At 38.5% G+C, this 17,441-nt stretch overlaps 2 protein-coding genes across 2 annotated transcripts in view; both read left to right on the top strand.

Annotated features, from left to right (window-relative positions):
- Window positions 1–2,758: 2,758 nt before the first annotated feature.
- On the top strand, window positions 2,759–11,250 carry LOC136678434 (interphotoreceptor matrix proteoglycan 2-like). The gene is made up of 4 exons (XM_066656486.1): window positions 2,759–2,927; window positions 7,792–7,958; window positions 8,507–8,529; window positions 10,973–11,250. The coding sequence occupies exons 1-4, from the start codon at window positions 2,759–2,761 to the stop codon at window positions 11,100–11,102; spliced, it is 489 nt and encodes a 162-aa protein (XP_066512583.1). The 3' UTR covers window positions 11,103–11,250.
- LOC136678433 (mucin-17-like) overlaps window positions 11,149–17,441 on the top strand; it is a 26,694-nt gene continuing 20,401 nt past the window's right edge. The window contains exons 1-4 of the mRNA XM_066656485.1: window positions 11,149–14,733; window positions 14,892–15,053; window positions 15,942–16,000; window positions 16,137–16,157. Coding sequence (XP_066512582.1) covers window positions 11,149–14,733; window positions 14,892–15,053; window positions 15,942–16,000; window positions 16,137–16,157 — 3,827 coding nt within the window. The remainder of the gene's footprint in view (window positions 14,734–14,891; window positions 15,054–15,941; window positions 16,001–16,136; window positions 16,158–17,441) is intronic.

Here is a 17,441-nt window from a genome sequence, read left to right as displayed (position 1 = left end):
TGATGATTAAAGGAATGCAACATGTAATACAAGCGGTAGCCTTGTGAAATTCATTCCAAATTATAGCTGTCGATCAAAAGTGAGAAGGAACACCATGTAATATGTCCATCTTCATTAGCTTTAAAACATGACTACTACTCAGATTTACACTTCTGTCATGGAACATAATCTGGGCATTAAATCATTTTAGCAGGGTAGACAGATTCAGTTACTTGACGGTAGATGGCCATGAAGGTTGTTAATATCTTAAGGACAGTGCACTTGCTTTTTGGACAAAGGCCCAGACTCTGGCTCCCCTTGCCTTCAGCACTTTATCCAATAATTGATGTCTCGTATTGTGGTTGTGACATCATTGGTCACTATAAGATGCAAGGAGTGGCTGTCTGGTTAGTCTCTAAGCCAAAGGAAGGTGCTATGTTGTGTTTATTAATAGCTTGAGTAAAGCAGTGTAGTCTGAAGTCTATTATTGGCCTGTCTGATTTGAATAGAGATGCCTTTTCTTAAGATAGGTGCCCAGGATGATCTGTCCAGCCTACTTTTTGTATTTGATAGGATAAGCTTCATTCTTCTAGGATCATATGCTGAGATAAAGGATAAAATTTTTTAACTGTCCAACTTTGCAGAGTGACAAGACATTGAGACTATTGCTTTGCAGCAGAAAGATTGTTCAAAAACAGCCTGCTAATGCCTTCAATAATATAAGATGAAACTATTAGTGACAGTAAATGTTGCATATCCCCACAATCATCAAATGACAAACTATAGCAACCAGTGGAATGCTCAGGTATCAGAAAAAAATCTACTTGAAGGGACAGTCAATTGTCAGTATCTTTGATAATTATCATAAAGCTTCAAGGCAGGAGAGAACTACTTAAACTTAGGGTACTGACTTAAGGTCAGTTTAGTTTATTGTGAAAATCCTGTAGTGGCTAATAGATACCTTAACTGAATCAAGCCGAAACCTGCACTCCCAGAAGAGAGTGTAAAGTCGTGCTAAGCCTGGGGACACGGCATGTGGCATTCCACACATGTATTCATTCACTAGCCCAACATTTTACAACAATTAATTAATTTGGCTGGCATGATGTTCAGAGTTATTAGGACTCATGGCTTGTGCATTTACTGGCTTTTGTATGAATTCTAATCAAATTTATCAGCTATGTTCAAGGCCTTTTTTAATATATGTCTTAGTGGTGTAACAGCAGCTATTTTGGATCTCAGATCCCAATAAATGTGTAATGTTTTTTTTCTGTTTGTTTGTATTCCATTCTTGTACTCAGAATATCACTGAACTGAATGTCCAAATCGAATCAAATGTTGCTTAGGTCTCTTAAATATTCAGATAGGACTGGATTGGAGCAGTCTGAATTTCTGATTTCTGCATTAGCATATCCATAATCAATGTTGTTCTGCTGGTTCCAAAACACTGATTGTTTGTAATGCTTAGACATTTTAGATCTAATCTTCTAATTATTTCTTCTTCCAAAACTTTCTGACCCTGTGATCAACCACTTTTGGCTATAGTATCTTCATTAAGTTGGTTAGCATATGTGTGTTAGTGAAGTAACCTGACTAACACAACACTCCACACCACACTGAAGCCAAGCTTGTGCTTTCTGCTTTGACCTTTGAGAAAGAAAACAAGATATCAGCACAATGTTCAAGCCTTTTCACATATGGAATGCCTGGGGATTACTAGTCTGACCACACCATCTGGACCTTAGCATGCAGACGTGGTCCAAGTTAATAGTTTAATGATTCTGGGATCACTGATATCATTCACTGGTGTAGGATTAGATTATTTTGTAAACCTCGGATCTCTATTGCTATCATTATCCTGGGGCAGAATGGAGAAGATGTAAACATCAGAGCAGTAAAGTGTCTTAATTGCTGCCTGTGTCTGGATGTCATTGGAGTTTTGCAGGTGGGCCGTGTGGCGGTATCTGTGACTCCTGGACATGCTTCCCTCAGAGGACTTAACAAATAGGATTAGTGCACTGAAAAACCCTCCCCAAAGAGCCATCTGCTAAGAAGAGCTTGGAGGCTTGAGCTCGGGGCTACGTCAGTGAGTCCCCGGGAGCCCAAACAATGCCTCATTAAAACACTATAGTGCTTTCACTATAGAGCAATATCTGTATTTTTTTTTTCTTTGAGTCATGCTAGCCGGTATGCAGCGGATCCATAAATTGAAGCTACTGCTGAATTGATACTTCTCACTTTAAGTTTAGCATCAGCAGGTTGTGTAAAATCTTTTTTTAAAGAGTGGGCTAGGATTCAGGAATCAACAATGCTGTGCCTATGGTTGAAATGGGTTTGGTTTGGGCTTGGGGTCTTACTTTTGATGGGACACTTCCTCCTAAACACTGGTATGTATTTTAATGTCAGAGTAAATTTTATGTATGACTTTTAGCATGACAAATCCTTATACCTCTAATATCATTGCTTTAGAATAGAAGGCAAAAATGCAACATTTTAATGTAAGTGTAAAATATTTGAAATATTTTCTTGATCATATATATATAATGTATGTGTGTGTGTGTGTATGTATATATACACACATTTGCATATATGACAGAAAATGTATATTATTTACTGTATTTTGATCCTTGATTTGCCAGTGCAGTGTCCTGATACAAAGGACTAATTGGTTGTCAAATACCCTTTTACAGATGCAACTCTAGGGGTCCACAATGGCATTATCGATCTTGAAAACAGTCATACAAGGAATGTGTTAAGTTCTGGGATTGAGGATGGTCAGATGGTGTTCCCAAAGGTCAGCCAAGTGTCAGGGTCCACATCTAGAGAGGGGAGAGGTGCTCTGTCGAGACGGAAACGAGACATACTTTTTCCTAATGGTGTAAAACTCTGCTCTCAAGAGACTGTGAAGCAAGCCCTGCAAAATCATCTGGAATACTTTCATCTTCGAGGTGAGGGTAAAAGTAGTGTATGCAACCGGATGTATCTATAATTGGATACACTCTTGTGTGCACTCTTTATCTTTGTCCAATTTGCCCAGGGTTGCCTAAACTTACTAAGTATCGTCTATGCATAGGTAGTTAAAGTAAGGCAGGAAGAATTATGTGGGTGAAGTACTATTCATTATTTAGATTTGTTATCTGGGAAGGTTTGTTTCATTGGGTTATTTTAAAAAAATATGTTTTTTTCTCAAGTGTTTTTCTCTTAGATGTTGTAGTTCTAATAAGCTTTTACATTAGATGTTGGAACATTTTTGTGAGTATCTGATGGCATTTAGCCACATTAATTTTAGTGAGATCAGGTACTAATATTGGATGATCAGTTTTGGATCATAGATTATTGCAAACCTATTAGATGTTTAAGAAAACACAGTACTGCTGCTACAAAGCCTAATGCTGGTAGCTTTATACTCATATAGCTGACATCTAGAATTAGCCAGAGTGAACTGTTTGCAGGAAATGCAGGAAATTTCATTTGATTTCACGCATTTCTATATAGAATATACTTGTATTATTGAACATTTGCATTCAAAAAAGGGTGCACCTTAAATTTGAATTAAATGAAATGTGAAATAACTTCAGTCTGGACATAGGACCACATCCACAGATCCTCCTCCTACACATACCATGACCTGTCCCCTCTCCCTTTTTTGTGGCAAAAACCTCACATCCCACCACTACCCTGTCACCTCTGTTCTTTCCATGACAGCTTTCTCCTGCTTAATAACAGTGGGTGGTGTCCATCTTCTGTGGCCACAGCAAGGCAACCCAGAATGCCTTGCCAGAATTCACCTCCTCTCTCTCAAGTTCAGTGTTGGGTGTGGTCAAGACATGCCAACTAATTATTAATTACAGGAGGTGTCTAGAGGCTTGTGTACATTTACAGTTAATAAAAACATACCCCCAAAAGTTCACCCTGCATAAAGTTGTAATTTTTAAAATGTTCCTCTTACCTTTGAGATACAAAGGAATGGTGTTTTCCTACTCTTTAAAGTGGAGAATTTCTAGAGGTGTGTCCATCAACTACTAAAATATGTAAGCAGGCATGTTTACATCAAATGTTGTGATGACAACATTTTTCATTTTAGTTTTGCCTTTAATTTTTTTGCAGTTTATGGTTCTCCAACGGTCTCTATGATGCATAAACTGTGTGTTTTGGAAGTGGCTTACTGTCTCTTTGCTGATGCAGTAACTCATGTTCAAGTGCGCGATTTAGCATTCCTCTGCAGCAGCCACGCACCCCCTGCCACACACACATACACACAGTCTCACTCCGTCTCTCTTTTTTGCTCTGGTCATTTTTCATCCTCCTCTGCAATTATGCTACTGCAATTTTCTTTATGTTCTGTGCACTATACACACGTTCAGGCTGCCAGGAAAATATGAAACCCATGAAAACCCCCTCTCAACAAAATTACTCTTTACTTCAGTAGGCAGATATTAAGGGAATATTGCCGAAACATTGCTGAAAATGTTACCCAGGTTTATCTTCTTTTTTGCTTGTCCACAAGTGGATTAAATTGGAAAAACAATGTCTGCATATCTATAAACTATTAAATACAATCATTAAAGTTTTACAAATACGTCTACCCCTATTATTGAACAACATAGCAAAGGAAACGGAAACGTGATTATATCATTATTGAGCATAAAATTAACACCAGAAGCAAGTGTTAATTTACCGATAAAGAAGTCCAATGCCTCTCTCACAACAAGTCCTTACTTGAGCAGGCAGATGTTTGGGGGATATTCTAACAGTGTTATGAAAGATTGCTCCAGGTTCAGGCTCCTGCTTGTTTTTTTCCATTTAGGGATTTGAGGAGATAAAAATGAAGGACTTTTCTTGATACCTCACATGATAATGCAAATGATACATCACACTTTGCTAGCTCTCTGTCTTTGCATGCTGTAAAAAGACCAGTGTTCAAAGCCAGCACCTGTATCTGCAAACTCACACAGACAGAAATATACAACACAAAATCAGTCAAGCTTCTGGAGGAGCACTGAAGGCAGGGGGGCGTTTGCCCTACTGTGAACTCAAATATTAACAGTTGTTCTCAGAATCATATTTTGTTCCCTCAGGTTGCACTTCCTGCTTGTTTATCCATGCGTAGGGTACACTGATTAAAAGGATATAGGGGTCACATATGTCCAAACATAGTGATGCCAAACAGTTCTAGCAATAGTACGTCCATCATACCTTTGTTTCTGAACAAACTGATTAAGAAAACAGTGGTTTTCAGTCATGCAATGGATGCATGGACCATTACGTAATAGTTGCCCCAGGTTGATGTTCCTGTTTATTTTTTCCCACATGTAGAATACATTGAGGATGCAGGGGTCGCACATGTACAAAAGTTTCTTTTGCTAGAAAAAAAAATAACAGTGGATGAAAAAAAACAGTTGTGTCTAAAGTGTAGGCAAATGGCTCAGTGAAATATTTCCATTCTCTCTGAGGTTGCTTTCATTATTTTCTCACCTGAAACAGCAAACCATCATAGAGAATGAATGTTTATGAGCCAGTCCTTCATGACACACATTAATGGCGTAGTTCACTATTGTAATCAAAAAAATAAAATTCAGAAGATGTTTCCTCACCATTCACTAGCTCTCAAGTCTGTGTTTGTGCTCGAAACTGGCCTAATGTGTTTACAAAGCCCAGTGTCTATAAATTAATTTAAAAAATAAACTGAATCAGTCCATTATGCTAGTGTTTCTCTCTCTTTTCCTGCTCATGGCAGAGGCATCGAGAGGTGTTTAAGAACCCCAAACGTGGAAAAACACGAACTAAAATGAGGCTTACTCCATTCCTGCTCCATAGTTGTATGATATTGACTTATTTTTGCTGTTTTGGATCACTTAAGTTGGAAAGGTCTGGAGATGGTTAACTGCATTACAAAAAGTGCTACAAAACCAAACAGCTCATGTTATGAGTTTCTGTGGTTATTCAAACAGTGAGTAAAAACTTATAGACAAACTTCAGCCACACACAAACAGCAGTTACACCTTAAAAGACACATACCTTAGAATTGCATTTCACCACAATCGTAGACGTTCTCTTTAACAGACTACCACCAAGTAAATGTCTCTACAGTGCTGAGGAGGATGCACAACCCAAATCATACATGGTCTGTGTTGGTGGTGAAAATGGACAAACACTGTATGCAATGCAACAGACTATAGTCTGTTATTGTAGACCTTCAAAATGCTTGTCAGTGGTCAATGTGATGTCAGTGGACCTGAGAGAATGGACAGTGAAACTAGAAACAAGGAAGTGTCCACAGTGAAATGGCTGGTCATGTATATGTATATATACATACACACATACATTATACAGTATACAGAAAAACTGGAAAATGTTGTAAAATGTAATTAAAACAAGACAATTAGATAAAAAAAACTGACAAAGATACAAAGAAAATGTTTCCAATATTTGCACTTAACGAGTTAATCGTACTTGATAAATAGAAACACATTTAGAATTTCAGGCCTGCAATACACTCCAGACCGGCACGATGGGGCAGCAGGTAATGTAGCAATCACACAGCTCTGACATCCTGGGGTTGTGGGTTCAAGTCCCACTCTGGGTGAATGTGAGGAGTTTGGTGTGTTCGCCCCGTGTCCACATGGGTTTCCTCCAGGTGCTCCGGTTACCTCCGGACCTCCGGTTACCTATGGTCCAAAAACACATGTTGGTATGTGGATTGGCGACTCAGAAGTGTCCATAGGTGTGAGTGTGTGAGTGAATGTGAGTGATTCTGGGTAGGACCCACTGCAACCCTGAACTGGATAAGTGGTTTCAGACAATGAATAAATGAACACACTCCAAAAAGTTAAGACAGAGGCATGTGTTTCCCTCCTTTTAATAGCACTGTTTAATAATTTGGGAACTGAGGATACATATTGTTAAAATTTTGCAAGTGGAATCTTTGCCCTTTCTGGCTTGACACAAGAATTCAGCTGCTCGTAAATGTATGGAAGCCATTGACTGATATTCTTGTTCATGATGTGCCATTGGAAAAAAATCTGGACTTTTGGCAGCTTAGACAGGCACACTTGTCTATGAAGCCATATTACTGTAGCAAATACTAAATGAGGCCTGGCATTGTCTTGCTGACATAACCATGAACTTCCCAATAAATAGTGAACTTGATTGCAGTGTTTGTCTCTCTAAACACTCGTTTACCTAGACATTAATGGAAAATTCTCACATATGCAAGTGGACACTGATGTACAAATCACTTATAAAATTTGGAGGTTATTTTTGTCATTAGCTTCTAAACACTTTCATTTTTCATTAACCCCAATTTAAAAGTGTACTCTTCTGACCATAGCACCCCTTTCACATGCCTTTCTGACCATCTGACAGTTGCATATGCAGTGCTATCTGAGGGCTTGAAGGTCACACTCATTCAATATTGGTGTTTGGCCTTACCCTACATGGTCTGGTATTTCTCCAGATTCCCAAAATCATTTAAAAAGTATTATATGATAAAAGACCTTCTGTGGAATCTTACATTGAAAATGTTTTAATAGTTTGATGATGTTTGGCATAAAGTAATGAGCAGCAAACTATTTCCCTTGCAAAAACTGATGTTTTCATGAATGCTCCTTTTATACTTTTATGTTCTCCCCCTTATACCATAATGCTTCAAAACACTTTGATATTTTCTACATATTTTTATGCGACAGTTGTATTTATGTATGTATGTCAGGTGATTCCAAATGTTCAAACCTTACTGTGCATATATATATATATATATATATATATATATATATGTGTGTGTGTGTGTGTGTGTGTATGTGTACTCCTCAGTTTGTCAGGAGACTGTGTGGGAGGCGTTTAAGATCTTCTGGGACAGGCTTCCTGAGAGAGACGAGTACCAGCTGTGGATCACTAGGTGCCAGAACGGCAGCATTAGTGTCTTTGACATTGGCAAGCGCTTCAGCCAGTCACCCGAGCACATAGCCCTTGTCACCAGCGTGAGTCAAAGGAGCCTCAGTTAACCTCAGGGGTGCTGAAATTATTTGGACTCTTTTCTGTGCTTAAAAATTAATTAGTCTGTGTTAGAAAACTTAACATCAAACCAAGCACTGTTTATATGAAACAGACTATTCTTAGAGTGTCATTACATTTTTTGGCTTTTTAGACTAAAATACTTTGTCTCCCTCATTTACATAAAATGGAAAATGGCATACAAAAGCCCGTAATGCTTTGAACAGGTTTTTGCAGACTTCTGTAGGTTTGTGTCCAAAAGGCTTTGGACATTTCTGAGTGAATTGTAAGGAGCCACAAATGTCTCTGGCTTATACTAGTGTATACTTCTGATGTATTAAACATGTTTTCCTCTAGCACAAATGATAATTTCCTAATTTCATTGAATACTTTATTTTAATACTAATTATAAATCGTCACCCAAATGAATACTAGATGATTCTAGCAAGAAAGTCCATTTAATTAATGAAAACTACCTTTTTTAAATCATTTACTACATATCTAAGTCTTACTTTGTTTTTGTTTCTAATTTCAGAGAGTGGCAATGGCATCAACACGGTGAGTTTTGTAGTTTTATTTTTATTATTTATATGCTAATTTGATTAAAAACATTATAAACCAGTTCTCAAATAAGTTGCAAAAACAAAGCATTTATTCTGCATTTGCATACATGATTTTATTATATTTGTGTGTAAAATACCGATCTAACAAAGCCAAAGTCGAGAATTCAACAATTTTAGTTACATTTCTGACACAAATTACCATGATATAACCAAACTGCAATAATCTTTTATCAATTTGACTTGCACTCTGAATAAGCTTGTGAACTCACTCAGGAAACAAAATCATAATGCATCCAACAATAAACCAAGCCTTGTGTATCAGTAGAAAAAAGAAAGCTCCAATTCTGCTGACAGCAGATGTAACTGAATTTAAGTGATAACATCGTCGATTTTATGGAGTCCCTTTTGTAAGTCTTTTATACAGACATAAGATATCTCCCGATGTATTCACATGATTCCATGTTTGTGTTGCACCAGAGAACCCACCCACTCATGGCAGCCTGAGTGCAGGTAGGCCCATTGACCCCCATGGGCAAACCAATATCCACTCCATAGGCCAGTTAACATCACATAAACCACATCATGCTAACTGGTCCCCATTAGCATTATTTTGTATTGGTGGTATATTCCTTTAAAGTTCACTATTTGTAGTTCTACTATCTGTAATATATTTTTATGCTGTTGTACTTCTCAGTGGACTTTTAAACTTGTGATCCTACTGTAAAAATGTGATCCATTTCCTCAGTAAAGTACCAGTTTAATACCAGGCTTTTGTTGCAAAGAATAAGCAACAAATGCAAATTTTTCTCAACACTAGCACTGACACTTTGCTGATGAAATTACAAATTACTAGATTTTGCTGGATAGCCTGTGAACATCCTTGGCTTTTGCGAAACTAGAACTAGTATTGTGTATATACAATACCATATACACAATATGCATATATATATATATATATATATATATATATATATATATATATATATATATATATATATATATATATATATATAATTTTTTTAAATTAATGTGCAAATTAATAATGCCTTCAGCTTCAGTTTTTTGGGGGAAAAAAACAACAAAAAACTGAAAACCCCTTGTGTAGCTGACAGGAATTTGGGAGAAATTAATTTCTTTTTGCATTCTGTTTGGTTATGCACTAAATATCTTTGTAACATTATTTTCTTTCACAGCCAGCATATTACGTCACCTCCAACAAAAGCTAATATTGTTGTCACCACAACTGAAAAAGGTCTGGTTTTTAGTGTCTGTAGAAATTAGCAGTAGAGCTGTAGAGTAGTAGGATTGAAACTGTATGGAGATACTGTATTATGTATTTGTCACATCTGAAAATTACCATTCATTCACTACTAATGGTCTGGCTTTGCATCATTCCCACCTTCCACACTACAACGGTATATTGCCAAAGCACAATAGCCATGAAAACCCTGTAAAACCATATGTGATACTCTCATCTTAACTTTAATTACTAAAATACAAAAACTGAAAACTCAGGTGTAAAAATGGTAGGTAATGATAGGCCACAGATGTACAGTAATAACTTTTCTTAAGCAGTCTGCCATTGTCTCTAGACCTTTGTGAAGTTTTCCACTTGTGAAAATATCATGAGCTCAGCTATAAAAAAAAAGTAGAAATGTATATATTATTTTTCTGTTTACACAAGTTTTCACAGTAATTTTAAGGGAATTATTTAAATTGCTGTATCGGTCTTATCAAGATTTCATTTATTTTATATAAATTGTGATTAAACATAATTTGTTTAATCACCAATACATTCCTGCATAAATGTGCATATAGGAAAATGCCAACCAAATATGCTTAAAAGGTTTAAAATGAAACGAAATTACACTCAGTAGAGGTTGATTAACATTAAACTGAATAATACACCTTGTTTCTTAATAGCTTTTATTCTGTATTAGCCATTTAAAAATGTAGAATAATTTTTCATTTGCTCTTTATTATGCTTGGCAACATAACAGATTTTCTCCCTACCTGTTGTTCAGTTTCACTAAAGCCATTAGTCTGCATGAGGCCCAGGACCTACGTTGCTCTCAGAATAGCTGCTAATCCATCTTAGTCGTGGTGTCTGACAAATGGACAGTATCAGTACATGCAGACGGTTGTTAGCCTTTTAAACTGCTGTAACTAACTGTCTGAATGTGATGTAACCTCTGGGAGGAAAAGGCATAAACACAAATAAGTGGTTTCACCACCTTGTTTTAAGTGGCCAGTAAGCAATTTTGTCATTAATGGTAATCAGTGCAATTTAGGAACTGATGAAAAAGCACCAACAGTGCTATATTGTATGGATGTAATAAGGTAGTGGTATGTCTAAAGTTTAAATCTGGAGCTCATAAACTCATATTTTTCCCTTTCTCATTCTTTCTCTCTCTCTTTGTTACTGGAAACGATATCAGCTTCACCAACAAAATCCCTAGAAATAAATCCAAAAGGGGACTCTACAATACATGTAGAACAGACTACATTTACACCACAACAGACTACAATTGCTCCAAAGGAAACAGCATTTGTTGCAACAGAGACTAAAGTTACAACAGTGCAGACTACAGTACAACTAATCGCAGCCACCAGCATGGCCACAGGACTGGAAGTTACTCTAGAGGTCACCTCTAAGCCTACTCTTACCCCGACCTTTGAGGACTTGCAAGGGATAAGCCCCAATTCCACGACACAAGTCACCGGTCAGGCAACTGATCAGATAAGCCTCAGCACTGAACTGGAGGTGAACCAGGAAGCCCCTGGAGAAAGTACAACTAAAACATCAAAAGTTGCCTTGGGAGATGGTGAAGTCAGGGACATTTCAGAGACTACTTTAAAGGCCAGTGTGGGCACTCTTGTTAATTCTGATTTAGAGGAAATCACAGTAGGCCCAGAATATGGGTCACCTCAAGAACCAATGCAGGTAACAGATGATGACACTCATTATACTCATGAAACAGGAACAGCAGTACAGTTTTCACCTAGCCCTAATTTGCACAGCACACCTCAACCCACTAAATATGAACAGCTGGTGGTGAACAATACTGAACAACCTCCAGCTCTGGAGGACTTATCTGACACACCTAAAGTTGAACCTCCCAACACGGGTAGTGATACACGTTCAGTTAAGGACAAATTTGATGATGTTAAAGAAATGGCACCTGGGAAAGTTGTTGCGGAAGATGTGCCTAAGCCTCATGAGGATGATTTACCTGAAAATGCCACAGATAAGGAATCACCAAAAAGGACTGAAGGAGATACACATGTGGTTGTAGTGCAGGACACTGAAGAGAAAACTGAGGATGAGATTGAAGATATCACACCAGAGCCAGACAATGGGAGATTCACACAAGGGGAGCTTCAAGTAACTGATCCAACTGAAGTCACAGAGGAGAGTACTATAGCTAATAAGGAAGAAATAACTGCAGTTGATTTGGATGAAGAAGGGGCAGCTGGAGTTCTACCTGGGTCTCCAACCCATGAGGTATCTTTGGAAGACAGCATACCAGTTGCTGCTATTGTAGGGAGAACCACTGGTGGTACAGAAGAGGATCAACTTGAAGGCACTACAGGTGCACCTCATTCTACTACATTAGACTTATCTGAAACTACAGTAAAAGTTTTACATAAGGAGCTTGTTACAGATGCCTATTCTGTTAAAAAAAACACACTTACAGATGTAACAAAAAGTACAACTATTGCTCCTGAAGTTACAGTACCAGAACATCCTACAGTCGTGCAAATAACTGAGGTTGCTGTTGTGAAAGTAATGACAGAAAAGACTGCAGAGGATATACTTATAGAGGACAAAAACCCGTCCACAAGACCTACAGAGATTACACCTGAGGTCAAACCTGAAATTGTTGTTGAAGTTCATGATGGCAAATCTGACTCTGCTTTAAAGGTTAGGCATGATTCTAGTGTCACACCTACAGTCATACATGATGTTACTGCTAAAAATGTCTCACCTGATAATAATGTTGACACACTTGGAGTCACATCAGGTAATGAAGATACCACACCTGTGGTTATTTTTGATAATGATGTAGAAATAACTGAGGTAGAAACTGATGTTGAACATGGCATACCTGAAGTCATATATGATATTAAAAATGATGCACATGAGGTTATACCTGACAAGGAAGATGGTATACCTGAGGTTTTACTTGATACTAAAGAAGAAGTACCTACTGTTACATCTGACACAGAAGATGGAACACCTTTGGATTTCCCTGATACAAAAGACGAAGTTCCTGTCTTTATACCTGACACTGAGGATGGAACACCTGAGGTTTTACCTGATACTAAAGAGGAAGTACCTACCATTATACCTGACACTGAAGATGGAACACCTTTTGTTCTCCTTGATAATAAAGAGAAAGTTCCTGCTTTTAAACCTGACACTGAAGATGGAACACCTGAGGTTTTACCTGATACTAAAGAGGAAGTACCTACTGTTATACCTGACACTGCGGATGGAACACCTGACGTTTTACCTGACACTAAAGAGGTAGTACCAAACTTTATACCTGCCACTGAAGATGGAACACCTGAGGTTTTACCTGACACTAAAGAGGAAGTACCTGCTGTTATACCTGACACTGAAATTAGAACACCTGAGGGTTTACCTGATACTGAAGAGGAAGTACCTGCTGTTATACCCGACACTGAAGATGGCACACATGAGGCTTTACCTGATACTGAGGGGGACGTATCTGCAGTTATACCTGACACAGAAGATGGAACACCTGAAGTTTTACCTGATACTAAAGAGCTAGCACCTGCAGTTATACCTGGCACTGAGGATGGCACACTTGATGTTTTACCTGATACTAAAGAGGTAGTACCAACCTTTATACCTGCCACTGAAGATGGAACACCTGAGGTTTTACCTGACACTAAAGAGGAAGTACCTGCTGTTATACCTGACACTGAAATTAGAACACCTGAGGGTTTACCTGATACTGAAGAGGAAGTACCTGCTGTTATACCCGACACTGAAGATGGCACACATGAGGCTTTACCTGATACTGAGGAGGACGTATCTGCAGTTATACCTGACACTGAAGATGGAACACCTGAAGTTTTACCTGATACTAAAGAGCTAGCACCTGCAGTTATACCTGGCACTGAGGATGGCACACTTGACGTTTTACCTGATACTAAAGAGCTAGCACCTGCAGTTATACCTGGCACTGAGGATGGCACACTTGACGTTTTACCTGATACTGAAGAGAAAGCACCAGCAGTTATACCTGACACTGAGGTTGGCACACCTGAGGTTTTACCTGATACTGAAGAGAAAGTATCTGCAGTTATACCTGATGCTGAAAATGGAACACCTGAGGTTTTACCTGACAATAAAGAGGAAGCATTTGCAGTTATACCTGACACAGAAGATGGTCAGGTAACATCTGAGGTTTTACCTGGCACTGAGGATGAAGATATGGTTACTCCTGAATCTAAAGATGAAACTCCTGGCACTGAAGATGACACTCCCACCACAGTAGGGGTTGGTTTTGCAATGGAAAAAGAAACACCTAGGGAGAAGACAGCATTGGACTTACCTAAAACAATTGTGGTAGAAGACATATCTCTTCCACTTGCAGACATAGAAAAACCTAGATTTGGAGAAGCATCTGCAAAGGGAAGTGAGACATTAGAAGCCACAACTTCAGACGTACATGAAACTCTGGGTGCGGAGGACAAATCCATATCAGATGTGCATGAAAATTCTAGGGTTATAGATGAAGACACGCCTGAAGTTACTGAGGCACCTAAGGTTCCTGAATCCACAGCATCAACATTAACCGAAATAGTGGTGGATGAGAGCTCACCTAAAGTGGTTATAGAGGAGATAGAGACTGAGGTAAAAAAAGTACATGAACATATTGAATTGATACCTGATTCTACACCTAAAATCACAACGCAAGGTGACTCTCTTAGTCCTGCTGTGTTTGAGGGTGTCCCTGAAGCACCTCTTGATCCAGGCACTACAGGTCCTGCTGGAAAGACACCTAAAATAGAGGATGATAAACCCACCCCATCAATCAAACTGGAAGAAAGCACAGTGGGCCTAAATGAATTAAAAATGGACACACAAAAGAACACCCTGTCGACTCCATTGCATACCACCACACAAGATCTCTCCAATGATATTCTTGAAGAAAACAACATGGTGAGTGGCCACTAGCTGTTACAACAATATTTGTTGTTTATTTTCAAGTATCTTAGTGAATATGAAGGCTTATATTATGAAGACTCTTATTCCTTAACTATGTAAAATTTAATATGATGGGACCTTTGTAACCTGAAAGTCATTTCCCTTTTGGACAGATTGGTAATGAAGTTGACACTACTCTGTCTCGGCCTGTGCGTCCAATGGTGGATTATGTTGTGGAGCTGAGCATCAAACTAAAAGGAGAGATTTATGATGATGCCCTGAGAGATTCGTCAAGCTTTTACTACCAGCGGCTGTCTAAACAGTTCATTGAAAAGGTGGGTAGTAAGCTCCATGTAGTGTATGTCCTTAAGTGCTAATCAAATCCCAAACCCCAGATTTAACCACTTTAAAGGAAAATGCAAACCGCTCGCAGAGCCACACCATAGTGTAACTCTCAGGAACATCTGGAAATGTTCATTTTAATTTAGCAGACCTAGATTTTAGCTGGATCTGAACAACAAATTGACCTGTAAGTCTCTCTGGAAACACTGATTGAGCCCCAAACCAAGAAGAATTTTCAGAGATGAGGTCTCTGAAATGTTGTCCTGATGAACTGCTCCAAACCTACCTTCAATCCTAGAGGGAAACATAAAGAAAAGTGGACTCTGCAGGGCTGTGGGCCTGCCATGTTGCATTTTCTAAGGTAGTATACTTGATATATGGCCAGAAACTAACATCATGATATTCTAGAAATCTCAAGCCCAACCTGTGCCCACAATCTCATTCTCCAGTGTCCACATACTTTGCCTCTCCAAGTTGTATCACTCTCCTTCTCAATTCTCATTTTTCCTTGCTGTGTTATAAAAGCCCCAGAAGAGTTTGGCCAAAGATATGGTCTGCTCATTTTTATTGTTTTCTGGGCCAGGTAAATGATGCATTCAGGAAAGTCCAACCTACATATAGTATATACACCTTGGGCACTTAAGGTTATCCTTATGGGAATACCTGGAACAGAGAGCCAAGGTTATCATAAATTACCTTGCAAGGTTCAGAGAACTGACAGCTCTGGATATTGGTAGGAAAGACAATGTTCATTTCCAGATGCATTCCCATTTCTCAGGATTGCTCAGGATTTCATAATGTAGAGATGTCATAGCTTGTGGAAACTCCCTAATATTCATTTCACATCATCATCATCTCTCTCTCTCTCTCCCTCTCCCCAGATTGAAGATGCCTTTGAAAACCTTCCAGGGTTCAAGAGTGTTTTTATACTTGAATTCAGGTGAAGACACCAGTTGACTTATATAATGCAATATTCCTATAACCTTCCAAACTCCAGTAGAAGAGCTATCAGTTGTGATCCTAAACTTTGTTCCCCTCTTTTTCTTTTTTCTTTTCAAATAAATCCCTAAAACCAGGCCACAAAAAGACATCCAAGGGTGAGTAGCCTATTTTCCATTTGAAACCACACTTTCTGACCTACATAAAGTTTTAACAGTCATACATCTTTATAGAAAAATGAGGCATTTATGGCTCATCATATGGTCCAAACACAAAACAGACTGAATACAGCATGTGCATGGGCAGAATGTTGAAACAGCATTTTTCATACCTGTGCAAAATTACATGAGAGGCTGATAAATCTTTGACCTGGCAGCTATGGAGTTCCCTGTGCTGCCATATCACACAGCAGCTGCAGGAACCCGGAGGCCATTGCTCCTCCCAAACAGCTAATGAGAAATTCATGTGTCTGGGTTTTGGCACAGAGGAATCCCAAAAGCTAAACCCCTTTTGTTTTACATTCCATATTATTTTCTGAGCTCCTCTTATATAGCTAATGGCTGAAGTTTTGGTATTATTGTTTATGACAGGAACAACATATAGTTATCTTGGCAATTGAGGGAATATGCTGGGAATATTCCAAAGGTTTGTTGGTATTTGTCATGTGGGCTGAATTGAAGGACTAAAGATAGGATACATGCAAATTCAATATTTCTTCTGAAATTAAGTGTGTTATTAGAATGCTTCTCCCTCTTTGCTGCTGTAACAGCTTCTAATCTTCTGGGAAACTGGCTTTTGGAACATTGCTGTAATGGCTTTAAATATGAGGTCAGGTACTGGTATTGGGAAGATCACATGTGCCACACCAACTCATACAAGGTATAGACTGAGCTCAGCAGCAGAAAATGCAGTTCACTGCTTCACAGTCCATTGCTGGGGGGGCTTTATACAGCTTTAGCCTTCATATAGCAATGGGCTGAGTGATATTATTACTTTTCTATATTGATTATACAAGATAATTGTGCAACGTTTAAGGTAAACTTTAATGTAGAAGTGCTTACAAATACTTGGCAAAACATGTTTTAGTGTATTTCTGCAATGCATCTTTCACTAATGGTTTACGAAGGTCACCCTGCTAATTGAAATAAGACAGCCCACCAAATATACAGGATTCAATCTACATTTTAATGACTGTTTCAATTTTCTCCTCTGTCACATTTAATTGAGGTTGGATTCTTTGTGGTTTGGGGAAATTTTCCTCTCAGTTAATGACATTTTGTGAGTTCCCCAAGAACCCCTAAAGCACCTGAACAATGAGGGTTTTGCAGAAAAGGACAGCAAGCCGTAGTGCCAAAGATACAGGACTATGAAGGAGATTATGCCTGTCAGGGGAGGGAAAATTGATCTGGCCATAAACTCACCAGGTTTTCTCTCACTCATCA

The sequence above is a fragment of the Hoplias malabaricus genome, chromosome Y (assembly GCF_029633855.1).
Source record: "Hoplias malabaricus isolate fHopMal1 chromosome Y, fHopMal1.hap1, whole genome shotgun sequence".
Taxonomy (NCBI): domain Eukaryota; kingdom Metazoa; phylum Chordata; class Actinopteri; order Characiformes; family Erythrinidae; genus Hoplias; species Hoplias malabaricus.
This window is presented reverse-complemented; position numbering and strand designations above follow the sequence as displayed.